Consider the following 27004-nt stretch of genomic DNA (forward strand, 5'->3'; position numbering starts at 1 on the left):
CAATTGAGGGTCTGTAAAATGATGTAAATAAGGTATTTGCAACATTTCTAAAAACCTGTTTTCGCTTTGACATTATGGGTTATTGTGTGTAGATTGCCGAGGAAAATTGTTAATTTAATCAATTCTAGAATAAGGCTGTAACTTAACAAAATGTGGAAAAAGTCAAGGGGTCTGAACACTCTCCGAAGGCACTGCATATGTTATAATTAGTATACTACTGTGACGTTCTGACCTTAGTTCCTTTGTTTTGTCTTTGTTTTAGTATGGTCAGGGCGTGAGTTGGGGTGGGCAGTCTATGTTCGTTTTTCTATGATTTGGGATTTCTGTGTTTGTCCTGGTATGGTTCTCAATCAGCGGCAGCTGTCTATCGTTGTCCCTGATTGAGATCCATACTTAGGTAGCCTGTTTTCACCCTTTAGTTGTAGGTGATTGTTTTCTGTTGTGTGTCTGCACCAGCCAGAACGGTTTTCGGTCGTTAGTTTTGTTATTTCCGTGTTCATTTAATAAATATGGACACATACGACGCTACACCTTGGTCCTCCTCTTCTTCCACCACCAACGGCCGTTACAACTACCATAAGTATTGGCGTGTTCTCGCACGCATCTGCATATTTCCGTTAGGGATTGCCTCCTCTGTGAAGTGTGCAATAACTCAATTCAACCTTTGCATTCCTTCTAAACAACTTAGTCCACTCTGTTAACACATTCTAGTTTTGGGAACAGAAAACCGTATTGAGATCAAATGATTGATGGATGAGAAAATGTGCATTGTCGCCCGAAATCCATCTCGTTCCATTTTCTCCCACTGCTGACCAGTGGGCTTCCTCTCACATGTATACATCCAGTGAAATATCCATCTCATTTTTCCATCTGTGGTTTTACTGCTCCAACCCTCACTGGACTGTGACAATGCTTCCATCTAGTGGTTTGCAAGGGTGTCACACAAACTCCTGAAGACAATGTATTTGAAATGGTATGATCTGATAGTGCTGATTGAGTTTTAAATAGTACCAATGTGAAAGTATGACATACTCAAACACACATTGCAAACACATTTATTTTTTTGTGTGAAGAGGAGCATACAATGATGCCACAAGGCAGACAAGCAGCAGGAAGCCACAAAGCCACTCAAATGCCTATAAAAGAATACATCTACACTTCAAAAAAACATAGGATTGCACTACCAGCATATTGCCAGGTAAAAGCTGATCAAGCGTACAATGCAATTTCCCCCTAGTGTTGACTGAAGCGGTCAGCTGGTTATATCAAGTAAAGACACAAAAGAGACAAATAGAGACCACTACACATATTCTACACACACACCCCTCCATTCCTCATTCAAAAGGCACACTTGACTTGTGAATCAAACCAGTGAGAGATATTTTATCTCTTAAGATGACTTAATTTATTTTGAGTGACTCTGACATGCTGGGATTCACAGCTTTAAAGGTCTAATCCAATTCAACTGGTTTGTTTATCCAACAGAACCATATGATGTGCATACAGTAAAGCACACATTTGAAACTCATTCATATTAGCTTAAGGGGAGACCCTCTCAAGTCAATTCCTCCTTGTCTCACTGCTACTGCAATAAGTGAAGCTAGGTACATATTGTTTTTGTGTCTCTTCAAATCAACTGAGACATTAACTGTTGTCTGAATATTTTATTCATGCACTTCAGGGCAAAGGCCTACTATAAGTGTTTTAACTGATGCTCCCATAAGAGCTCTTATTTGTCTCATGGGTTATTATGATGTTCAAGACAAAGCTGGTTATGAACCAGGGTCGGGGCCAATTCCTTTTTAATTTAGTCGATTATGGAATTACATTTTTTTTCTCAATGCTTCTCTAGGAGAACATTTTGGAATTGGAATTTTAGTTTATTTTCAGAACTGACTGAATTTAAAATGGGAATGGCCCCAACTCTGGCATACGATACCTGTGTCTCTGGCATACGATACCTGTGTCTCTCTTTGGCATAATCGCAACATGCTGTTCATTTTTGTACTTTTTTGTCTTCATTAAAACAGTGAACAGCTCAAACATTGGAAGGCAATACTTCAGACAAACAGCAAGACTAAAAGGTTAGTCTTTTTTAACTCTTCTTACTGTATAATGGAGCCAAAACATACAATGTTTTCTGACTCTTAAATCTTGTTTTAGGGACCTAGACTACACCAATGTTTTAATCAATATGTCCCTAAGGGGATAAATAATAACTCCACTAGAGCAGGTAAACACAGCTGAGTGATCAGTGCCTGGATAACTCTCAGACAGGATAAAGCCCCACTCATACTAAGTACTTGCCTGTATTTTTAGCATGCTGACCCTTCTATAAAGTGATTTGGATGAACAGTTGGTTGAGAGGGGACAGGGCAGGGTGGGTGAGGTTGGAGAAGCAGGCGGGGCATACACAGAGCCTTGGGGGGGGCCCGGCTCTAGCCTGGCCTCTCATTTAGCACACTGATGTAGCGTCAGAGCAGAACTCTGGGGCTCCACAGCAGAACTCAGTCATTTTACATAGAACACATGCTTGTGTATTGTCAGTAAACCCTACACTACAGTAACTTATCAGGCAAAACCTTAACATCTGGATATGATTTGCTTCACCCAAAAAGCCCCTTTAATTTAGTCACGCTCACCCACACAAATTAATTGATTCACATACAACCACACAAAACACACATATAAATACACACATGGGATCAGACAGCAGAGAGAAAGGGCTGCAATTTGCTGATGATGTAAACAGTGAGATCACAGGAGGTTGGTGCCACCTCAATTGGGGAGGATGGGCTCGTGGTAATGACTGGTATCGGAGTCAGTGGAATGGTATCAAATATGTCAAACGCATGGTTTGATGCCATTCCAGTCCCTCCATTTCAGACATTATTATGTGCCGTCCTCCCCCCAGGAGCCTCCACTGAGTGAGATCCAGGCCTGTAGAATCTCAGAGTAGGCATCAAACCGTGCTGAACTAGGATCAGTTTAGCCTTTTACTTCATAAGGAATAAGATAACATGGAAACTCCTACTCTGAGACACTTTTTGAATACTGGCCATGGTCAGGTGGGGTTAGGACCCTTATTCATCAAGCATCTCAGAGTAGGAGTGCTGATCTAAGATCAGTTTAGCCTTTTAGATTATAATGAATGGACAGGGGGACCTGATCCTAGACATGCACTCTAACTCTGAAATACTGCTTGATACATACAGCTCCTGGACCAACCCAGCCTGTCTAGTCCATGTGGATGGTCAGTGGGGCAGCTCCTGCATGACCTCTTCGGCCAGCTGTGTGATGAGTTGCCAGGCCTCACGGATGTGACGTGACTCAGTGTTGCGGGCGCAGAGGGCGAAGCGCAGCACAAACTGACCAGACAGCAGGCACGGCACCAGGTGGATCTTCCTGCCCTTGTTGATCCTCTTCAGCAAGGTCTCATTCACCTCGTTGGAACCCTTTCAGGAGGAAAGGTTAGATGGGGTGCTATTTGGGATACAATCTATTACCTATATAGTGCACCTTATTCCCTATATGGCCATAGGGCCCTGGTCAAAAGAGGGGCACTATATAGGTAATAGTGTGCCATTTGGGATGTTACAATAGTCTAATACTTTTTTTAAAAAATAAAAAAATGGATGCCGGCAGGCAATGTGAACAATGCATAAGAAGCATAGGTTCCAAAATGTAAACTAAAACTACACTGCTCAAAAAAATAAAGGGAACACTTAAACAACACAATGTAACTCCAAATCAATCACACTTCTGTGAAATCAAACTGTCCACTTAGGAAGCAACACTGATTGACAATAAATTTCACATGCTGTTGTGCAAATGGAATAGACAACAGGTGGAAATTGTAGGCAATTAGCAAGACACCCAATAAAGGAATGGTTCTGCAGGTGGTGACCACAGACCACTTCTCAGTTCCTATGCTTCCTGGCTGATGTTTTGGTCACTTTTGAATACTGCCGGTGCTTTCACTCTAGTGGTAGCATGAGACGGAGTCTACAACCCACACAAGTGGCTCAGGTAGTGCAGCTCATCCAGGATGACACATCAATGCGAGCTGTGGCAAGAAGGTTTACTGTGTCTGTCAGCGTAGTGTCCAGAGCATGGAGGCGCTACCAGGAGACAGGCCAGTACATCAGGAGACGTGAAGGAGGCCAATAAGCCAGCAGCAGGACCGCTACCTCCGCCTTTGTGCAAGGAGGAGCAGGAGGAGCACTGCCAGAGCCCTGCAAAATTACCTCCAGCAGGCCACAAATGTGCATGTGTCTGCTCAAACGGTTAGAAACAGACTCCATGAGGGTGGTATGAGGGCCCGACGTCCACAGGTGGTGGTTGTGCTTACAGCCCAACACCGTGCAGGATGTTTTTCATTTGCCAGAGAACACCAAGATTGGCAAATTCGCCACTGGCGCCCTGTGCTCTTCACAGATGAAAGCAGGTTCACACTGAGCACGTGACAGACGTGACAGTCTGGAGACGCCGTGGAGAACGTTCTGCTGCCTGCAACATCCTCCACCATGACCGATTTGGTGGTGGGTCAGTCATGGTATGGGGTGGCATTTCCATGTGCTCGCCAGAGGTAGCCTGACTGCCATTAGGTACCGAGATGAGATCCTCAGACCCCTTGTGAGACCATATGCTGGTGCGGTTGGCCCTGGGTTCCTCCTAATGCAAGAAAATGCTAGACCTCATGTGGCTGGAGTGTGTCAACAGTTCCTGCAAGAGGAAGGCATTGATGCTATGGACTGGCCCGCCCGTTCCCCAGACCTGAATCCAATTGAGCACATCTGGGACATCATGTCTCGCTCCATCCACTAACGCCACGTTGCACCACAGACTGTCCAGGAGTTGGCGGATGCTCATCAGGAGCATGCCCAGGCCTTGTAGGGAGGTCATACAGGCACGTGGAGGCCACACACACTACTGAGCCTCATTTTGACTTGTTTTAAGGACATTACACCAAAGTTGGATCAGTCTGTAGTGTGGTTTTCCACTTTAATTTTGAGTGACTCCAAATCCAGACCTCCATGGGTTGATACATTTGATTTCCATTGATAATTTGTGTGACTTTGTTGTCAGCACATTCAACTATGTAAAGAAAAAAGTACTTAATAAGAATATTTCATTCATTCAGATCTAGGATGTTTTATTTTTGCGTTCCCTTTATTTTTTTGAGCAGTGTATTTACCATAGACCTAACAAGAAATAGTTTTAGTCTACTCCAGTCCAAAGATAGTTTACGTCTGTTCAATGATCATGTGCTGAACTAACATTCACAGTTGGTTGAATTGTCTTACCTTTAGTCTAAAGCAGACCAGCCCTAACACGACATCTGCGCTGATCTCAAAGCGCTGGTCAGCGCGAACCAGGCTCTCAAACTCTTTGGCCAACTCCACATGCTATGAAGGCAGAGAGACAGTCAGTCATTCATTCATACTCAGACAGCCAGTGGTTGAAAAAGTACCCAATTGTTATATTTGAGTAAAAGTAAATATACCTTAATAGAAAAGTAAGTCACCCAGTAAAATCCTACTTGAGTAAAAGTAAAAAAGTATTTGGTTTTAAATATACTTACTTATCAAAGGTAAATGTAATTGCTAAAATATACTTAAGTATTAAAAGTATAAATAATTTCAAATTCCTTTAAGCAAACTAGGCGGCACGATTTTCTTGTTTTTATTTTTTTTTAACGGAGAGCCAGGGGCACACTCCAACACTCAGACATAATTTATAAACAAAGCATTTGTGTTTAGTGACTCAGCCAGATCAGATGCAGTAGGTAACACCAGGGATTTTCTCTTGAAGTGCATGAATTAGACCATTTTCCTGTCCTGCTAAAAGCATTCAAAATGTAATGAGTACTTTTGGGTGTCAAGTAAAATTTATGGAGTAAAAAGTAAAAATGTTTTTTAGGAATGTAGTGGAGTTAAAGTTGTCAAAAATATAAATAGTAAAGTACAGGTACCCCCAAAAACTACTTAAGTAGTACTTTAAAGCATTTTTGCTTAAGTACCTTACACTACTGCAGACAGCAGTCTGCGGTGCTACAGATGGAAATGGGTTAAGGTGAACTTCTTGATATGGACACTAGGTGACACCCTGGTAACAAAAGTGTAATTAATATTTTTTGTTGTAAGACACGTTTTTTTTCAGCAATAGTAGCTACATTTTCTTTAATGGTCATTCACCCTTGAGAAGGGCTCCATTCTCAACCAAAGGGTTAATGTGATGACAACTGTTTGACGAGTGAAAAATACTAAACATTAAAGCACATGGCCCTAACCATACAACTTCCTGAATCTAACAGAAAATGCATTGTTGTTTAGTATGCCCATGGAACCAAGTATATCTCAGTATGGAAATTAATGCACAAGCTCTTTGACAATGAATCTAGTCATAAAACAGTCAGTATTCGCCCAAAGGCTGGCAGATGGCAATATTGAGTCATTTCAGCTTACTGTCCAAAGAGGATCTACAGTATTCAGCCGGCTATACATTTGTATCCACAGTGGACCAGTTCGTACATAAAACATTCTCCATGTGGGCTACAAAGGCATCGATTTCCTCCTTAACTTGATTTAGTGGTGACAAAATGGTGGCTAAAGATACTTCCAGACATTGCGTACAGCGTTCAGACCAATGGTAAACAGTCTGCTGCAACCTGATTGGCTGAACGCGATACGCAACATCCGGGAATTGCAATTAGCCACTCTAGCATTCTGGTGGAAAATGGTGTTTCATAAAGTAAGTATGCATATTTTCCCAGTTGTTGTATGCCTTCTCACAATTAAATCAAGTTAAGAAGCAGTGATGCCTTTGCAGCCTGAATGGAGAATATTTTATGCACAAACCAGTCCACGGGGGATACAAATGTACGGTTGCATAGATTCCCTTTGGACGATAAAATGAAACAATTCAATATCGCCATCTGCCGGCCTTTGGGCTAGGTCTAGGTTTGAACAAAGAAGTCCGGAAATCGGAAGAAAATAACCATGAAATAGTCAAACTGTCCAACCTTCCTTGGAGGGAATGCTCAAACCTAATGTCCTATTCCAGCTCATCCTGTTCAAAATCTTATTCACCACAGGATCAAACGTGTAATCCATTCACTAATCATCAAAGTACCCTGTGCGTGGCATTAAATGCTTCATGAGAATTGAAACGTGTATCATTGCATGGAATCACAATTACACAGTAGTACATCATGATGTGCAGTATTTGTAACCAAAGGCTGAGTGAGAACAGCCAGGACAGGACTATTAGTAATAACTCCAATGCCAAATCAGTCATTAATGAGGCCAAAACTCTGGTCCTAACTGATTATTAGCTGAGCACTCCACTTCCTCATTCCCAGCCACCACCACTATGAGGTTTAATGGTCCGTGTGTGTCCACTATAATAATTCACTTAGTGTTCGTATGTCTATTGAGAAACTATATGCTGCTGTACCAAGATGATAGGAAAAGACTCATTTCTGTCATCTGACCTATAGTAGGCAATGGTCAACTTGTTGAATAGCACTGTTTTGTAAAAAGACAACTAGCCGACTTATAATTGATTACAAACATGTCAAATCAAACTTTATTTGCCACATGCGCCGAATACAACAAATATAGACTTTACCGTGAAATTCTTACTTAGAAGCCCTTAATCAACAGTGCAGTTCAAGAAAAAAAAATATATTTACCAAGCAGGATAAAATAAAAAGTAACACTCCTCAACGAGGCTATATACAGGGGTCACCAATACCGAGTCAGTGTGCAGGGGTACAGGCTAGTTGAGGTAATCTGTACATGTAAGTGGGGACGAAGTGACTATGCATAGGTAACAAACAACGAGTAGCAGCAGTATACAAGAGGGGGGGGTCAACGTAAATTGTCCGGTTGCGATTTTTTATGAATTGTTCAGCAGTCTAATGGCTTAGGGGTAGAAGCTGTTGAGGAGCCTGTTGAGGAGCCTGGTCCTAGACTTGGTGCTCCGGTACCGCTTGAGTCTGACCATTTTCTGGGCCTTCCTCTGACACCGCCTACTATATAGGTCCTGGATGGCAGGAAGCTTGACCCCAGTGATGTACTGGGCCATTCGTACTACTACTACTACCCTCTGTAGCGGCTTACGGTCAGATGCCGAGCAGTCTCCGCTTTACTGGAGTTTTTCAATCTAATAAAGACAGTAGATGAATGCAGTATGGCTGAAGGCCTTGTGTTGCTGTTGCTTAATTTACTGATAGAGCTAGACAGACAGACCAGGCTGATTTGATTGACAGACCGATACAGAGGAAGGGAACCTGAGCTGTTTCTGTGCTTTGCTGTTACCTTACGGATGTAGTCCTGAAGGCCTTTGAGCCCATACATCCGGAACACAAACCACATCTTGAGAGAGCGGAACCTTCGGCCCAGTGGAATCTGCCAGTGCTGTGAGGTAGTGTGAGGTAAAGGGGGAGAGAGGGTGAGGTAGGGGGAGGTAGAGGGGGTGCGGTAGGGTGAGGTAGGGGGAGAGAGGGTGAGGTAGAGGGTGCGGTAGGGTGAGATAGGATGAGGCAGAGAGGGATAAGTGGGTTAGGGTTAGTGGAGAAAACAGAGTGAACTCTGATATGACATCCAGTGCCACTTACACATAGACAGAATATAATGATAATAGATAACCATTCAGCTTACCCTGTAATCTGTGATCAGTCCTGTGAATAAACAGATGAGTAATTATACTACTAGCACAGCCAACATTTGAATTATTAACATATTATTGAATGTTGTTACCGTCGCTGACCTTTATTCTCTCTCTCCCTAGATAATAAACCGATCTCTCGCCCTCTCTCTACACATACAGTAGAAAAGCCCTGTTGCAGTGGTAATAACCTGTAATTTCACTGAGCTGGAACTGGGGAAGCAGTGGCCTTACTGTGAGCAGCCTTCTCTGTGAGGAGAGGTTGGCCAGTCTTTTGTCTTTCTGTCAGTCCAATTAAGGAGGAGGAGGCTTCAGTGTTGTGTTGAACTGCATCCCAAATGTCATCCTATTCCCTACATAGTGCACTTTGTACAGTCCTTTGGTGCCCTGGACAAAGTATAGCACAATCTAAGGAATAGGGTTCCAATTGGGAGAATACATCTGCATCTAAGATGGGTGACACTCTGTCACTGGCTAACACTGGCAGGCAGCGATGCAACAAGACCATTAGTGGACTATTACAGTGCAAATGTTTTGTGGGGAGGACGTGTGGGACATCGGTAATTGAATTGTTTTAGACTGACATATTGCGTGTTATTTGGTCAGCGTTTGGACGCTTTATTGTATTTACTCTCTAACACAAGTACACAAACATATGGTACAACTACAGTACATGAACACACACACACACACACACACACACTTCCTAGCCATATAAAACATGGGGCTGTGGTGGTGAGTATTAGTTTATCCACCTTGGGTTTATTAGCAAGCCTAAAGCCAGCAGGATTGTGAGGTGAGCAGGTCGACAGACCCTCAGATCCTTGATGTGATATACTGGGCTCTCACACTAACACCATTCACATCCCATTACATTACAGGGACTACAGGCATCATCTGCACTTGATCAAATTAAACCACCATACTGTAAATAGGCTGATGAGACTATTGCTAGATTTACCACATTTAAACCTAATAGATTGGAAATAACACAAAAAAAGTAATGTCAATACAGACTATTGTCAGTGCAAAAATATCTACCCGACTCTTGATGATCATGTTTCAGGTATAGAGGATCCATCTTGAAGGCCCCAATGAGATCAGATCTTTTCTTCACCCTATGGACAGACACTGAAACACTTAAACACTCTTACCCTATGAGAGCTCCCACAAAAAACATAAGGGTGGGCTAAAGGGCAAGGCTTTTTAAGAAAGAAAACGGCTCCCCCACATACAGGTGTTCAGTGCTACATTAAGTCTTACAAAAGACACACGGTATTGAAGTAAATTATAATCTCTATTTTATTGAAGTATATTCTCTTTTTGTTAACTTCTATTGAACAATAAAGTTGTATTGTAAAGTGACAATGATCTAAGGGGACACCCTACAGGGGATGACACAGCAGCATAAATTATGTTTTTGTAAACAATGACTTGGCACAACTTGTGCTCTAGATTTTGTCTCTGAAAATGAGTTGAAAGAATTCTGTTTTCACAATCAGTTGAGCATGAAACAAGAACGTAAGATCATAAGTGAGACCAGGGTCTATCAGTTACAGATTCAGCTGACGTATTGTTACAAACTGTTATAAACCAATAATACCATTCATAAACTAAGATGCTACAAGTAATTTTAACTGTATTACAGTTATTAAAATACACTATAGCGTCATAAAAAAGCACAGCTATTTCTGAGCAGACTACATAAGTCTCTCCTTACATAAGTCATTTTCTTTGTTAACTGACTTTGTCATGGCAACTCACCAGGGTTGGAAGAGGGCATTGAGCGTTCTATCAACAAGAAATGTTGGGGTTGTTTGTGGGGTGATGAGAGAGGGCATATGGGATGCCTATTCCCACCCACCATGTTTAAAGAATGCTTTAGGTGTCTAGATAGTGCTTCTGGAGGTGACTTTGTTATGTCGGCCCATTGTAGAGAAGTGTAGACAATAGCCACATTAAGCAACAGTGTAACTAAGGATGGGGAGAATAGTACAGCCTTAGATTTTAGGTTATAGACACGTATTTTTAAAAATTGTTTTATTTAACTAGGCAAGTCAGTTAAGAAGAAATTCTTATTTTCAATGATGGCCTAGGAACAGTGGGTTAACTGCCTGTTCAGGGGCAGAACGACAGATTTGTACCATGTCAGCTCGGGGGTTTGAACTTACAACCTTCCGGTTACTAGTCCAACGCTCTAACCACTAGGCTACACTATTATACAGTTGCACAGTGTCGTGCTGAGCTCAGAAGGTAGTTTAGATTTGAATCAATATTAAAAACCATGCTGAAGCCGCTCCCCTCTCCCCATAGAACAGAAAAGAAACTAAGGGGTCATACAAAATCAAAGTGAAAAATATATATTATACAAATAAAGATTTTACTTGTATGATTGTTGTATGATTTTATTTAAATGACCAGCAGGGAATCTTACAGACTGTCCCCCTGGTCAGATAAAACAACTTGTTCAATAATAAAACGATGTTTCTACAAAGGCTGACTGTCAATCACTTGATAACTTACCACATTGTAGAACAGTCAAAGTTGACCAACAGCCATTTGTGTGCATTGAAATTGAAAGAGTCTGCAAACTGAAAGAGATAAAAGAGTCAGCCAATCAAATCAGCTGATTTTGACGTAAGTGTACAGGTCTTTATACACAAGCCATTTTTTCCCATCTTGAATTCCAGGAAAACCGTGGTCTTAGAATATATTTGATTTGTCAAAGCCCCTTGCTGCCATCACTAGGTTTGCACTGACTGCAGCTGGCCTATCACCATATCCTTCCCACCTGCCTTCACAGACGCAACAAAAGCAGGCAGCAATAAGAGACAATATTAATCAGAGGGGCCCAGTTGTTACCATGCTGACAGATGCATGAGCCTGCCTATCACTCATATCCTAGCAACCAGCCTCAGCTGCAGAGGGAGCCGTGTCTGCCCCCCTGTCATTCAGGTGTGTGTGTTTGTGTGCGCGCGCGCGCGCGTTCCCGCCTCCTCTACTACATCCCTGTCTCCCACCCCCCAACATTGTTTGAACTTGTGTCGCTAATAAACAGTGATATTTCTTTGATGAGGAGAGCAGCAAGGTTTTATCTAAAGGTCTGATGATGCCTGAGGAAATTACTTTAGCCTTATCTGTGCTCTCAGTGTGTCACTCCACTCGGCTCTGTTCGGTTGAAGACGCATGCTATCCAAAAGGCCAACGGATGCTGTTCTAATTTCCAACGGATTATTGGGTATATTACTTATTCTAGCACGCTTCCCTCTTGACAGTTAATTTAAGTTATTATCAAACACAAATTATAATGGGTGTAAAATACAAGTATGTTCACTGGCAATTTAACTGGAAGTGTGTGGTTTCTAACCTCAATGCCGTTCAACAGGGGTCTGAATTCAGGACAGATAAAGGAACTCCCAGCATATGCAGCATCAATGTGCATCCAGATTTTCTCTGCATTACCTGAGACAAAAATACAAATGTGTAGAACCAGTAGTACAGAAACATACAAAGCTGGTCCTGAGACATGGCTGTACAGTAGATTCCTATGTCTTTATCAGTCTACAACCACATGTCAGTGCTAATAGACAGCCTTTAGGAGTGTGTTAATGCTTTGAGAATCATACTTACATATGGGCCCAAGTTCAGTAATGTGATCAAATGCACATGAGGGAGTGGACCCAAGAGTAGCACAGAACTAAATGAAAGGACAAAAATCAACGATTTCTGTCAAATCACATGATATTCATAAGAATGTGTTTGTGGACTGTATTGGACTATTGGTTATTTCTGTTTGACTATTGTCTTGGACAACATGTGGCATATTCTTTATAATAAGGGGAAAATGAATGTGTCTATTCTAAGTGCCAATCTGCCGCCTCAATGCTTGTACATGTAAATGGACGTGTGTTCTGACTTCCAAAGAAGGGGATGAGTGCGTTCTGTTCTGACGTAGAAGGGGATGAGTGCGTTCTGTTCTGACGTAGAAGGGGATGAGTGCGCTCTGTTCTGACGTAGAAGGGGATGAGTGCGCTCTGTTCTGACGTAGAAGGGGATGAGTGCGTTCTGTTCTGACGTAGAAGGGGATGAGTGCGCTCTGTTCTGACGTAGAAGGGGATGAGTGCGTTCTGTTCTGACGTAGAAGGGGATGAGTGCGTTCTGTTCTGACGTAGAAGGGGATGAGTGCGTTCTGTTCTGACGTAGAAGGGGATGAGTGCGCTCTGTTCTGACGTAGAAGGGGATGAGTGCGTTCTGTTCTGACGTAGAAGGGGATGAGTGCGTTCTGTTCTGACGTAGAAGGGGATGAGTGCGCTCTGTTCTGACGTAGAAGGGGATGAGTGCGTTCTGTTCTGACGTAGAAGGGGATGAGTGCGTTCTGTTCTGACGTAGAAGGGGATGAGTGCATTCTGTTCTGACGTAGAAGGGGATGAGTGCGTTCTGTTCTGACGTAGAAGGGGATGAGTGCGCTCTGTTCTGACGTAGAAGGGGATGAGTGCGTTCTGTTCTGACGTAGAAGGGGATGAGTGCGTTCTGTTCTGACGTAGAAGGGGATGAGTGCGCTCTGTTCTGACGTAGAAGGGGATGAGTGCTTGCTGTTCTAACCTAGAAGGGGATGAGTGCTTGCTGTTCTAACCTAGAAGGGGATGAGTGCGTTCAGTTCTGACGTAGAAGGGGATGAGTGCGCTCTGTTCTGACGTAGAAGGGGATGAGTGCGTTCTGTTCTGACGTAGAAGGGGATGAGTGCGTTCTGTTCTGACGTAGAAGGGGATGAGTGCGTTCTGTTCTGACGTAGAAGGGGATGAGTGCGTTCTGTTCTGACGTAGAAGGGGATGAGTGCGTTCTGTTCTGACGTAGAAGGGGATGAGTGCGTTCTGTTCTGACGTAGAAGGGGATGAGTGCGTTCTGTTCTTACGTAGAAGGGGATGAGTCCTGCAGCCTTGTCTTCCTGTATCATTCTCCGGAGGGTCTCTCCCTGGACAGCATACTTGTCTGACTGCTCCGTCGGAATCTTCTTCATCCTCACTCCGGCAATCATACCTGCTCGTTCCACCGAGCAATGAGCCTGTTCAAAGAGAATAGAGTAGAGTTAACACAAGTGACTTCAAGATAGCCAACTGTAACAACCCAAACAGAGCAGATGATAAACATGTAGGTCACTTCAAGTTGGTGACCAACGTCCAACCAAAGGGAGTAGAGCTCCCAAGATAGCCAAAGAAAGACAGTGATTTTGGTGACTTAAAAGACAGCCAACATTGTCTCGGCCAGCAGACTTAAGCCAGATGATGCTAATAGGTTATTTTAAACCAGTCTAAATTATCATTCTATCTCGGCATATAGTACTGTACATTCACCCAAAGATGAAATAATGTTTGTAGTCCGTCCATCAAGTAAGACGTTAAAGGACCAGTTGTACTGTGTGTAACGTCACTCCTGGAGAAAAGGGCTGTTATCCTCTTCCCCATAAAGGCCAGTGTTGTCCTCGGGGCAAAGCCATAACCTAATCCCATGCTGCTCAGGTCAACAGAGCAGAGCTAGCATGACTGTGCTGCCTGACAAACTGTTAAGGGTTTTTAATGAAAAAATGACCAAATTATGTATACATTTAAATCAGAACTATAACTAAACCGAATACTACTATGTTACTGTATGGATGTTTGAATCTTATTGTAATCATAATACTGAATGTAATGTGTGTAGTTTTCGCCAAGAATTAGTACAAGGACTTTCTGTTCCTTGTTAGAAACGAATGGAGCTATCGTCAGAGGTATATAAACCAATGTACATTGTATTATGACCAGAGCTATCGAAAATAAACACTACTGATTAATTATGAGACTGGTCTCTGTCCATTTTATGCAAATAAGTATCTTACAAATTCTTAAAAACAGACAGAATGTTTTAATTGAACATATAGGAAATTAATTCCTCCAACACAAACAGACCCATATCACGAGAAAGTTACCAAGAAAAACGTACAAAATGACTAATTCAAGGCAAAAAGGAGTTGGAGCACGCAAGATTGATTTATTTTAGCTCACTTTAATAAGTTGTAGAGGATGCAAACAGGTGACTGTCGTTTCAACGTCAAGCTGAAGTCTTCCTCAGAGTGACCTAACCATTGCACTTACCTCCTATTTATAGCCTAGTGGCCCATTAAAACACAAGTGCTAGAGGCATTACTACAGATCCGGGTTCATTCCCGGGCTGTGCCACAACCAGCCGTGGCCGGTAAGTCCCATAGGACGGCACACAATTGGCCCAGCATCGTCTGGGTTAGCGGAGCTTTTGGCTGATGGGGATTTAAGTGGTTCATCGCATTCTAGTGACTCCTTGTGGTGGGCCGGTTTCCTGCGGGCTGACCCCGGTAGCCAGCTGAACGGTGTGACACTTAGCATTCTTAGTTTTCTTTACTTCTGTAAAAAATAAACTAATTACATTTGCAAACATTTCTAAAAACCTGTTTTTGCTTTGTCATTATGGGGTGTAGATGTTTAGATTTATGAGGGAAAACATTTATTTAATCAATTTTAGATTAAGCCTGTAACTTAACAAAATGTGGAAAAAGTGAAGGGGTCTGAATACTTTCCGAATGCACTGTATATTATATTAAACAATAGAAAGAGGAACTAATACCCAAAACTATAAAGAGAAGAAAAAAAACATTTGTTTATTATATATACTTAATTATTTTTGAAATTATTCCCTCGATCTATTGGTAAATAAGTCCAAAAAAATCTAAATCAAATGTATTTGTCACATACACATGGTTAGCAGATGTTAATGCAAGTGTAGCGAAATGCTTGTGCTTCTAGTTCCGACAATGCAGTAATAACCAACGAGTAATCTAACCTAACAATTCCAAAACTACTACCTTATACACACAGGTGTAAAGGGATAAAGAATATGTACATAAAGATATGAATGGCATAGGCAAGATGCAGTAGATGGTATCGAGTACAGTATATACTGTACTGCAAAACGCACCTGCATTATGGTGGGACTGATTGGGTTAAAGTGCTCTATAGTGCTCATCTGGTTTTGTGACCTGACCTGTTCAGGGTAGGAGTAGGATTAATAAGAGCATGAGTAGAAACCTGACCTGGTCGGAGGAGTAGGCCACCAGTTTGGAGGTAATGCCAGTCTCTGGACGTTGTGGGTCACTGGCCAGGATCATTCTGACCACCCTGCAGCGGGCAGCTAGGAGAGCCACAAGAGTTGCCTCACTGGCCGTACCCTACAGAAAGACAGACGAATGTAAGTGGGGTGAGTTTCGATGATTTCAGTCAAACCAGTAGGCCTTGCAACATGTACATCCTCTATGGTCTTAGGCAGGTCCCACGTTCTATAAAAAACAGACTTCACATGTAAAATTTGCTCCACATAAACCTGATGGTTTTCAAATAGCTCTTGTTCTTTGCGGAGTCATATGCACATTCACTTAACCAAAAAAGCAGTTAAGAAAATAACTTTAAAAAAATAAGAGAAAAGTAACAAATAATTAAAGAGCAGCAGTAAAATAACAATTGTGCGGGGGCACTGGTGTCAAGGTAATTGAGGCAATATGTACATGTAAGTAGAGTTATTAAAGTGACTATGCATAGATGATAAGAGAGTACTGCAAATAGTCTGGGTAGCCATTTGATTAGATGTTCAGGAGTCTTATGGCTTGGGGGTAGAAGCTGTTTAGAAGTATTTTGGACCTAGACTTGGCGCACTGGTACCACTTGCCATGCGGTAGCAGAGAGAAAATTCTATGACTAGGGTGGCTGAAGTTTTGGACAATTTTTAACCCCAACACCTGCTATATAGGTCCTGGATGGCAGGAAGCTTGGCCCTGGTGATGTACTGGGCCGTACGCAATACCCTCTATAGTGCCTTGCGGTCAGAGGCCGACCAGTTGCCATACCAGGCAGTGATGCAACCCGTCAGGATGCTCTCGATGGTGCAGCTGTAAAACCTTTTGAGGATCTGAGGACCCATGCCAAAGGGGGAGGTGGCCTCCATCATTCAAGAATGATGGAGGCTGCTGTGTTCTTGCGGACCTTCAATGCTGCAGATATTTCTGTACCCTTCCCCAGATCTGTGCCTCGACACTATCCTGTCTCGGAGCTCTACAGACAATTCTTTCGACCTCATGGCTTGGATATGCACTGTCAACTGTTTTGTTTCTTCTTCCTTCGAAAACTTGTTTTCACTTTGTCATGATAGGGTATTGTGTGTAGATTGATGAGAAACATATTCAATTTAATGCATTTTAGAATAAGGCTGTAATGTAATAAAATGTGGAAAAAGTGAAGGGGTCTGAATACATTTCGAATGCACTGCACTTTAATTACCTCGTACCCCTGCACATCCACTAGGTACTGGTAGTCCTTGTATAAAGACAAGTCATCATATTCATTATGTATCTATTATTACATGGTTAACTTTTCTATTATTTCTCTATGTTCTTTCTCCCTGCTTTGTTGGGAAGGGCCCGTAAGTAAGCATTTCAGTAGTCCACACCTGTTGTTTAGGATGCATGTGATTTGATTTTTCAGTATAATAATTTCACTTACAATCATAAATGCAAATCTCACTCATTAGCTTCTGTTTGATAAAACTGCTCCTAAATGCATCTCATACTCTTTCAAATGCTCATCTGAACATGATGCATCAGGTGAGATGGCAATTTGTCACAGCTCTCATAAGGCTAGCAACAAGTGAGAGGAGGCCTACTTTTTGCCATAATGAAGCACACTTAAAACCCCAGCCACAAACAAAACACCCCTAGGATGAGCGATGATCCTCGATGGATTCAATAGAGGGCCATTCAATTATCTGTCAGCCTTCTCTCTCATGCCTAAGCCACCTCTCCTATCTCATCCCTGGCTGAGACAGTCACCTCAGCTGCACTGCTGTATCCACAACAATAAATTAACACTTTACCACACGAAATAAGTACCCACAACCACAAAACACACACGCCCATCTTTGACTGACATATTAAAAGGCAATTCACTGCTGTTTATCTGGTTTTGTGAGGCAAACAATAACCAAAACATATATGACAGACAAATTGCTGGCAGTGACAGAATCGTGAGCAGTCAATTGCTTTTCCTATTTTTCTAACATCTGCATTGTTTTAGAAGGCAAAGTGGCAGGGGCTGTAAATCCAGTTTTGACCCTACTGTGAATACCATGTGTTCTGTACAAATATTAGATTTATATTGTTCTTGGATATCCTTACTTGAAATACGACTACGACAAATATCCGACTACATTTTTCATTTAAATTAATTAATTGAATTGTAAATGTATTTGAAAGTATGTTGTGGCAATGTAGCAATACAACTGTGGAAATAAAAGCAATGCATCGTCTTACCCCAAAGAAATGGTGGGTAGTTTTACCTGGATGACACCTCCTCCTTGTCCGTGTGTCCCGGCGATGAAGTCTTCTGGCAGCTTGAGCATCTTCCCCAGCCAGTCCATCATGACTGTCTCCAGCTCTGTACACGCCGGGCTGGCAGCCTACAGTAACGTGGGGTTAGAGACAGGGTCAACACACAGCTCTGTACACGCCGGGCTGGCAGCCTACAGTAACGTGGGGTTAGAGACAGGGTCAACACACAGCTCTGTACACCCCGGGCTGGCAGCCTACAGTAACGTGGGCTTAGAGACAGGGTCAACACACAGCTCTGTACACGCCGGGCTGGCAGCCTACAGTAACGTGGGCTTAGAGACAGGGTCAACACACAGCTCTGTACACGCCGGGCTGGCAGCCTACAGTAACGTGGGGTTAGAGACAGGGTCAACACACAGCTCTGTACACGCCGGGCTGGCAGCCAACAGTAACGTGGGGTTAGAGACAGGGTTAACACACAGCTCTGTACACGCCGGGCTGGCAGGTTACCACACCATTTGGACAAGGACCGATATTAGCATTTTTCGCATCAATGTATTGAATTTGTGCCACAAATGCTAAAACGTTAATATTTGGAAACAGTGCTATGGAATCTTAACCAAAACATGGATTGCTGTCATACCTTGTCCATAAACTGCTTACAGGGTAAGGAAGCCAACATGTAATTTTGTAATGTGGGTGAACTATTCCTTTGTCTTAAAATGTTGATACTGTTCAAATCACATTCAAAAGAAAGAGAGAGGATGACAGAAACAGATGACAAGGTCATACATACCCAGGAGAATCCGATGCAACCAATAGCTCCAGACAGCATGTCTGCCAGCATGGCCGGGAAGGAGTTCGCCGTGGGGAAGTAGGCATAGAAGTACGGGCTGTGCCAGTGGGTCACCTAAACACAGAGGAAGGGTCGTGTCAGGTAGCCTAGAGGTTAGTCTGGTTCGAATCCTAGGTGTAACCTGACAGAGTAAATCTGAGGTTTGCTAGTATCAAAATCCTGCTAAATACCATGCCTTGCCATGGTGCCACTGAGCCCTTGATCAAGGCACTTAACCCCTAAAGTGCTCTAGCCCTTGAGCATGGCAGTTAAACTTTTCCAGGCTGAATTCCAGTCTTGTGCGTGTTTGGGGCACCAAGCTAGAGGCTGCCAGTGTCCTTGCCTGTCTCCCTTACATGCTTTCCCATGGTGAGTCATTCATTAGACTAACCGGGCTTATTCCACACTGTTAAAAGCAGAGAGGGTAAAGAAAAAAAAAAATGTTTTAGAGGGTCAGATTGATAATGGAAAAACAGCTTTCATGTTACAGCTAAGGAAAGGGTTTGGGTTGGGAGTAGATATATTAAAACTGGGTTTGTTTCTCTGGTGGTGAGATTATTGATGTTATTGAACTTTGCCATGTGAAAGGCCACAGAATGCAGGGAATTCTACAACCATTTGCAAAAACAACTACATGGTTGATACGTGTCATATACAGTTGTGAGCTTTCGTGAACTGATTTCTCAGTACAACGGAACACTGTCTTGTTAACAAAACGTTCAACACTGAAACTCCTTACTGTACATCTTCTGAATGGTCACTAAACAGTCAACAGACCAGAAGTTGATACAGATATTGTGATAATGCCTCCCCCATAACTTAGCAGTTATTGACTGTGTGCATTGACTTGTGTATGTTCTCATGATCTCATGTTCAATGCAGCCGGAAGCCACTGGGTAAACAGCCCATTGGTATCATCAATGCTTTCATATTTAATGCTTAACTTTTCACTGATGAAATCTGGGAGAAAGCGGATCTCCAATAACAGAGTACCTGACCTATAGCAAGTTATGAATACCTTATTTATGCCACCTTCAAGTAAAGTTTTACCATCATGTTACAGCTGTAATCAGCCTTCAATCAATAGTCACCTCATCTATAATAATAGAATCATCTTGGCCGCCTACCCCAGGCATGATGACCCTCTCAATGTCTTTGACCACGTCCTCGTAGGTGTCAGGCTCCTCAGGGGCCTCCTCAGGGATGAGGGACCGCAGGTACCCAGGCTCCACGTCGGGGTACACCGTCCTCTGCTCTATGTTCTCCAGGTAATCTGCTATCAGGTCTACCATCTCCTTCCCTCTCCTCCGGAACTCTGTAGCGTCCATTGTACAACTGGAACAGACAAATATCCCACTTCATCGTCCCAACCTTCACTAACAGTCCTACAAACTTAATACTGATTGCACGCACACACACGATTTAGCAAGCCACATTATGACAACGACACCTTGCTTCCAGACAAACTAAACACCTTCTTCGCCCTGCTTTGAGGAAATCAACACTGAGCTGCCGACGTGGGCCCCTGCCACTCACGAGGACTTTGTGCTCCCGATCTCCGTGGCTTACGTGAGTACACAGAACCCAAACCAGCAATCGTGCTTAGCTTGTTGTTAATCCACCTGGCGTGTCAGATTTCAATAAAGCTTTTCGGCGAAAGCATACCCAGCATTTATGTAAGGACATCTCTCGCAGTAGGCAAAATATTACAAACAGCTAGCAGCCAAGTAGATTGGTCACGAAAGTCAGAAAAGCAATAAATTAAATCACCAACCTTTGATGATCTTCGGATGTTTGCACTCACGAGACTCCCAGTTACACAATACATGCTCCTTTTGTTCCATAAAGATTATTTTTATAAAAAACCAAATACCTCCATTTGGTTGGCGCGTTATGTTCAGAAATCCACAGGCTCGAGCGGTCATGACATCACAGACGAAAATTCCAAATAGTATCCGTAATGTTCGTAGAAACTTTTCATAATCAATCCTCAGGTTGATTTTACAATATATAATTGATAATATATCAACCGAGAATGTAGCTTATTCTATAGGAGAGAGAGAGAAAATGGCTGCGACAAGCTGTTGCGCATACAAAACGCTGCTGGCACCCAGCCATACAATGTGTGATTTTTCAAAATAAAAGCCTGCAACTACATCTAAAGACTGTTCACACCATGGGGAAGCCATAGGAAAGGGAATCTGGTTGATGTCCCTTTAAATGGAGCAAAGGCAGGCTATGGAACACGGAGCTTTCAAAATAGAGGCCACTTCCTGTTTGGATTTTCCTCAGGTTTTCACCTGCAATATCAGTTCTGTTATACTCACAGACAATATTTTGACATCCCCATACTGTTTATATTTATTTACTTTTCTGCTTTTTTGCACACCAATATCTCTACCTGTACATGACCATCTGATCATGTATCACTCCAATGTTAATCTGCAAAATTGTAATTATTCGCCTACCTCCTCATGCCTTTTGCACACAATGTATATAGACTCTCTTTTTTTCTACTGTGTTATTGACTTGTTAATTGTTTACTCCATGTGTAAGTCTGTGTTGTCTGTTCACACTGCTATGCTTTATCTTGGCCAGGTCGCAGTTGCAAATGAGAACTTGTTCTCAACTAGCCTACCAGGTTAAATAAAGGTGAAATAAATAAATAAAAAATGTCAAATATAACTCAGTTCTATTTCTGACGCAGATCGTGCTGCAAGTCCTGCCTCTCCCATCTCATCATTGGTTTATAGAAGCAGGTATCCACGTGCCATCTCCTCATTGGTTATACCCACGTGGGTGATTGAAAGATTAACTTTGTTGCCGGTTGTCGTGGTAATACAATGAATGTTTAGATGCGATCACCATATAAGTTCAAAGATGATAAAGCCTGGAAGGAAGAGCGATGACAAGAAAACGATTCGGTTGGCCGTTTTATGTGTGGATTAGTTGTCGGAGGAGAGGTCCTTGTGCATTTCAGGTAAAATAACAACTCAATGTTTCTATCCCAGGACAAATTAGCTAGCAACAGCAAGCTAGCTAAATAGGATAAATTAACGTTAGCTAGCAAGTGCAAGCTAACTAGCTAAATTGTCATACATGTTTAATGCTTTTTGACCTGTCCCCAAATGAATGTAATTGGTTCAGAGTTTGTTTTGATATTAACCTGCTTGTCGTGATCGCGTTTGGTGTAGGGGGACAACATAAATGTATGCACGATGGCGCATCCGCATTCGGTTTGGGTTCCGTAGAGTCCTTGGCACGTGCAAGAAGTGTGGGTGCAATAATTGAATGTTAGATTTCTAAATTGATTTTACAACGAGAGCGGTGTATAGACATTTAAGTGTTTTAACCCTCGCAAGGCTGCCGGCTCAGATGGCATCCCAAGCCATGTCCTCAGAGTATGTGCAGACCAGCTGGCTCGAGTGTTTACGGACATATTCAATCTCTAACTATCCCAGTCTGTTGTCCCCACTTGCTTCAAGATGTCCACCATTGTCCCTGTACCCAAGAAAGCGAAGGTAACTGAACTAAATTACTATTGCCCTGTAGCACTCACTTCTGTCATCATTAAAGTGCTTTGAACGGCTAGTTAAGGACCATATCACCTGCATCTTACCTGACAACCTAAAACCAATTTGCATACCTCCAACAGATCCACAGCTGACGCCATTGCACATCGCCCTATCCCACCTGGACAAGAGGAATACCTATGTAAGAATGCTGTTCATTGACTACAGCTCAGCCTTCAACACAGTAATGCCCTCAAGGTCATCAATAAGCTCAGGGCCCTGGGTCTGAACCCCGCCCTGTAGAAATTGAAGCAAATTGTATTTCTGATTCATTCTTGTTACATATATTTTAGGACAGTCAAAGTGAAAATGTGTTCTTATTATATAATGAAACTGATTTCTGTGAAAAATCATTCCAACTTCAAAGAGAAGTTCATTTATTTAATGCTGCCTGTTAGTGTTTTTTAGGTCAGTGTGTTATGAGTGACAATGTAGGCTTTCTGAGTGAGAATTGTTGCCAGCTATGGTTGAACAAGTTTATTTTGAAACATTAAGTATGTGTTTTGAGTGAGTTTAACTGTTAGGCCAAGATGCATGTTGGTAATGCAGACTGAAGAGTTTTGAAGAAAAAAAAAATGTAAATCGGTTTGAGGTCAGGACCCTGACTGGGCCACTTCAGAAGGCATATTTTCTTCTGTTGAAGTCATTCTGTTGATTTACTTCTGTGCTTTGGGTCATCCTGTTGGATCACCCAACTTCTGTTGAGCTTCAGATGACGGAGAGACAGCCTAACATTTTCCTGCAAAATGTCTTGATAAACTTGGGAATTAATTTTTCCGTTGATAGCAAGCTGTCCAGGCACTGAGGCAGCAAAGCAGCCCCAAACAATGATGCTCTCTCCACCATACTTTACAGTTGGGATGAGGTTTTGATGTTGGTGTGCTGTACCTTTTTACCTCAAGTGTTGTGTGTTCCTTTCAAACAACTCAACTTTAGTTTAATTTGTCCATAGAATATTTTGCCAGAAGTGCTGTGGAACATACAGGTGCTCTTTTGCAAACTTCAGACATGCAGCAAATTTTTGGGGGGACAGCAGTGGCTTCTTTTGTGGTGTCCTCCCATGAACACCATTCTTCTTTAGTGTTTTACGTATCGTAGACTCGCCAGAGATATTAGTATGTCCCAGAGATTTCTGTACGTCTTTAGCTGATACTCTAGGATTCTTCTTAACCTCATTGAGCATTCTGCACTGTTCTCTCGTAGTCCTCTTTGCAGGACGACCACTCCTAGGGAGAGTAGCAACAGTGCTGTACCTTCTCCATTTACAGGCAATTTGTCTTACCGTGGACTGAACATCAAGGCTTTGAGATACTTTTGTAACCCTTTCCAGCTTTATGCAAGTCAACAATTCTTAATCTTAGGTATTCTGAGATCTCTTTCATTCACATCAGGCAATGCTTCTTGTGAATAGCAAAGTCTAATTTTGTATAAAAAAAATATATATAGGGCAGAACAGCTCTAACCAAAATATCCAATCTCGTTTCATTGATTAGACTCCAGGTTAGCTGACTCCTGACTCCAATTAGCATTTGGAAAGTCATTAGCCTAGGGGTTCACATACTTTTCCAACCTACACAGTGAATGTTTAAATGATCTATTTAATAGACAAGAAAAACAATTTGTTATTAGTTTAAGCAGACTGCCTATGGTTGTGACTTAGATGATCACATTTTAAAACTAATTTGTGCAGAAATCCAGGTAATTCCAAAGGGTTCATACTTTTTCTTGCCACTATATCTGCTGCACTAAATGTTTTATATACACTACCGTTCAAAAGGTTGGAAGTCACTTAATGTCCTTGTTTTTTAAAGAAAAGCACATTTGTCCATTTAAAATAACATCAAATTGATCAGAAATACAGTCTAGACATTATTAATGTTGTAAATGACTATTGTAGCTAGAAACAGCAGATTTTTAATGGAATTTCAAAGGCTCATTATCAGCTACCATCACTCTTGTGTTCCAATGGCACGGCGTGTTAGGGAATCCAAGTTTATCATTTTAAAAGGCTAATTGATCATTAGAAAACCTTTTTGCAATTATGTTAGCACAGCTGAAAACTGTTCTGATTACTGATTAAAGAAGCAATACAACTGGCCTTCTTTAAACTAGTTGAGTATCTGGAGCATCAGCCTTTGTGGGTTCGATTACAGGTTCAAAATGGACAGAAAAAAATTAACTCGTCAGTCTATTCTTGTTCTGAGAAATGAAGGCTATTCAATGCGAGGAATTGCCAAGAAACTGAAAATCTCATACAAGGATTACTACTCCCTTAACAGAACAGCGCAAACTGGCTCGAACCAGAATAGAAAGACTGGGAGGCCCCGGTGCACAACTGAGCAAGAGGACTAGTACATTAGTGTGTCTAGTTTGAGAAACAGACGCCTCACAGAGTCCTCAACTGGCAGCTTCATTAAATAGTACCCGCAAAACACTAGTCTCAACGTCAACAGTGAAGAGGCGACTCGGATGCTGGCCTCCTATGCAGAGTTTCAAAGAAAAAGCCATCTCAGATTGGCCAATAAAAATAAAAGATTAATGGGCAAAAGAACACACACTGGACAAAATAACTCTGATCATAATTACTAATCATAGATCAGCACTCCTACTCTGAGAAATTTGCTACAGCCCCTGGTGTGCATGTATTCTGAAGCCCGGTGGAGACCTGCAGTCCTGATAAACCCAAAGAATAATAGACAGGTGGTTGGCGGTGGGTGTACTCACGTTGTCGAGCACAGCCGTGGTCGGGTCCTCCTCTCTTTCAGTCTTCACACACCGCAGCAGTGAGTGGTGTACATCAGGAGCGGCGAGCACGGCTCTTTTATCTGCCCAGTGGCCCCCACAGCTAGCCAATGGGAGTGTGGCTCCGGGCCAAGGCAGTGTGCACAGGCAGGAAGGGCACAAGGAGTTAATCACTCTCCACACAGCCTGATTGACACAGAGGCTTAGCACACCTGTTGAACGGCACTATTATAACTACTATTGTTAACCTATATTACTGTTAGTATTACCACTTACCAGTAAAGCCTGATAATCTTGGGTTTTGGCAAGCAGCTAACTGACAAACATAACTTCAACCAATGCGGTATAACTTTATTACAGACTTAAACTACTAATTTTACATTTACAAATGACTTATAAACCTTGTTAACTCATTTTAGGTATACATTTTTGGTTGATATTTGATTGAGGTTGGTTTGTTGATTTAACTCTAACACAAATGTGAGAACTATGTTGACATTTACGCCTCCAGGGATAATATTTGAGACTCAACCCATTGTTAACAAGCTAAAAATAGTTCCAAAATACATATGGTTATGCATCCTCTAGTGTCTGGATATATCAATGCTTAAATACACAGATGCCAATCTGACGAAAGATCTTAAGCAAGATAAAATGATACATCTCAACTCTCATCTGCTTAACCAGGATGTTGTTTTATCTACATCCTCTTATGGGGCCTGGATGATTGCTCCATTCTAATGCTGCATTCATTACCAAGTGGCAAGGTGGTAATTACCATTTGTGAAGTTGTACATATGAGTAAGATGCATTAAACCCCCTTGAACTGCATCGACCGTAGACAAGAATACAGATAGTGCTCGCAAACAAATTATAGTGTTCACCAACTATATATTAATAGATTTATTTTTATAAATAATATTTTGTTTAATTTTACTTCCCAAAATTATGTTATGGAGGTATTTTCCTTAGTGGGTTACGTCAGAGTTCAACATGGGAGAAGTCGGCGCTCAGGGATAATAGAACAGTTTCCTAGTAATTACCAGTTGGAGGGACGGTCAAGTGGATTTTTCTTTACAGTTCTGTGCTTGTATTTACGACTTTACAAGATGCTATTAACGCAGCATTAGGTCTGTATCGAGCAAACTGTCCAAGTTTTGTGCCAACATCCGTGATGCTTTTGAATGAATCTTGATTGTTGGGACGTGAACAATCCTTAATGTGAAATGTGTTAGTTCATGACGTTTGCCCCTTAAAGGGGCAATCCATTTTTGGACTTATAAATTAATGATATGTAGCTTTCCACTGAGTCTTGAAGAATATAGCTTATAAATGCCTCAAGCTTAGTTCAACTGCCGTACCCCATCAGAACCCAAAATATAAGCTTGATTTACTCCAATGTTTGTTTACATTTTCTTTGTTCACAAACTACATGGCTTCAAAACAACATGATTGAAACTATCATTTTGATATCATGGATGCTCAGTCCTTGCATCCATATCTGTCTATGAATTTCAGAGTGGTTACTCCAGCCCAATCCCACAGCGTTTTACCAAAACATAATGCGGGGTATTTGCTTTGCTATTGTGTCAACGGATGATTTCCCATTTAAGTAGAGTATTTGATTAGCTTTCGTAGTGGTTGTCTGCCATCGAGTGGGAAAACAGGGTGACGTTATAACCCAATGTACAGTTGAACATTTCAAGCAGACATTTATGATAGTTAGATGAAAATATATAACTAAACTCATGGTAAGTTGCAGTGGAAATGTAATGCCATCTATAATAATTAGCATTTGCA

General features: G+C 42.0%; 1 protein-coding gene across 5 annotated transcripts; it reads right to left on the reverse strand.

Moving 5' to 3' along the window:
* Window positions 1–1039: 1039 nt before the first annotated feature.
* On the reverse strand, window positions 1040–25314 carry LOC118367717 (aromatic-L-amino-acid decarboxylase-like). 5 transcript variants are annotated; one of them, XM_035751329.2, is made up of 14 exons: window positions 25187–25314; window positions 20018–20225; window positions 18852–18965; window positions 18064–18183; window positions 15773–15907; window positions 13586–13735; window positions 12304–12370; window positions 12041–12135; window positions 11197–11264; window positions 9715–9791; window positions 8667–8686; window positions 8325–8423; window positions 5307–5408; window positions 1040–3455 (listed from the first exon to the last, which is right to left on the reverse strand). In XM_035751329.2, exons 2-14 carry the CDS (start codon window positions 20216–20218, stop codon window positions 3255–3257), a joined length of 1449 nt encoding a protein of 482 aa, XP_035607222.1. In that variant the 5' UTR covers window positions 20219–20225; window positions 25187–25314; the 3' UTR covers window positions 1040–3254. The 5 variants fall into 5 exon arrangements, with proteins under 5 accessions (XP_035607222.1, XP_035607223.1, XP_052350414.1 ...); XM_035751330.2 differs by lacking the exon at window positions 25187–25314 and adding an exon at window positions 22537–22625; XM_052494454.1 differs by lacking the exon at window positions 25187–25314 and adding an exon at window positions 22510–22531.
* Window positions 25315–27004: the final 1690 nt, after the last annotated feature.

Source organism: Oncorhynchus keta, chromosome 34, assembly GCF_023373465.1.
Source record: "Oncorhynchus keta strain PuntledgeMale-10-30-2019 chromosome 34, Oket_V2, whole genome shotgun sequence".
Lineage (NCBI taxonomy): Eukaryota > Metazoa > Chordata > Actinopteri > Salmoniformes > Salmonidae > Oncorhynchus > Oncorhynchus keta.

Bases quoted from the DNA above. Each gene is read 5' to 3' on its own strand.
- LOC118367717 (XM_052494453.1), bottom strand. The intron at 18,184-18,851 runs GTATGTATGACC...ACGTTACTGTAG, and splicing joins GTTGCATCGGATTCTCCTGG to GCTGCCAGCCCGGCGTGTAC. The intron at 3,456-5,306 runs GTAAGACAATTC...TCCTCCTGAAAG, and splicing joins TGGTCTGCTTTAGACTAAAG to GGTTCCAACGAGGTGAATGA.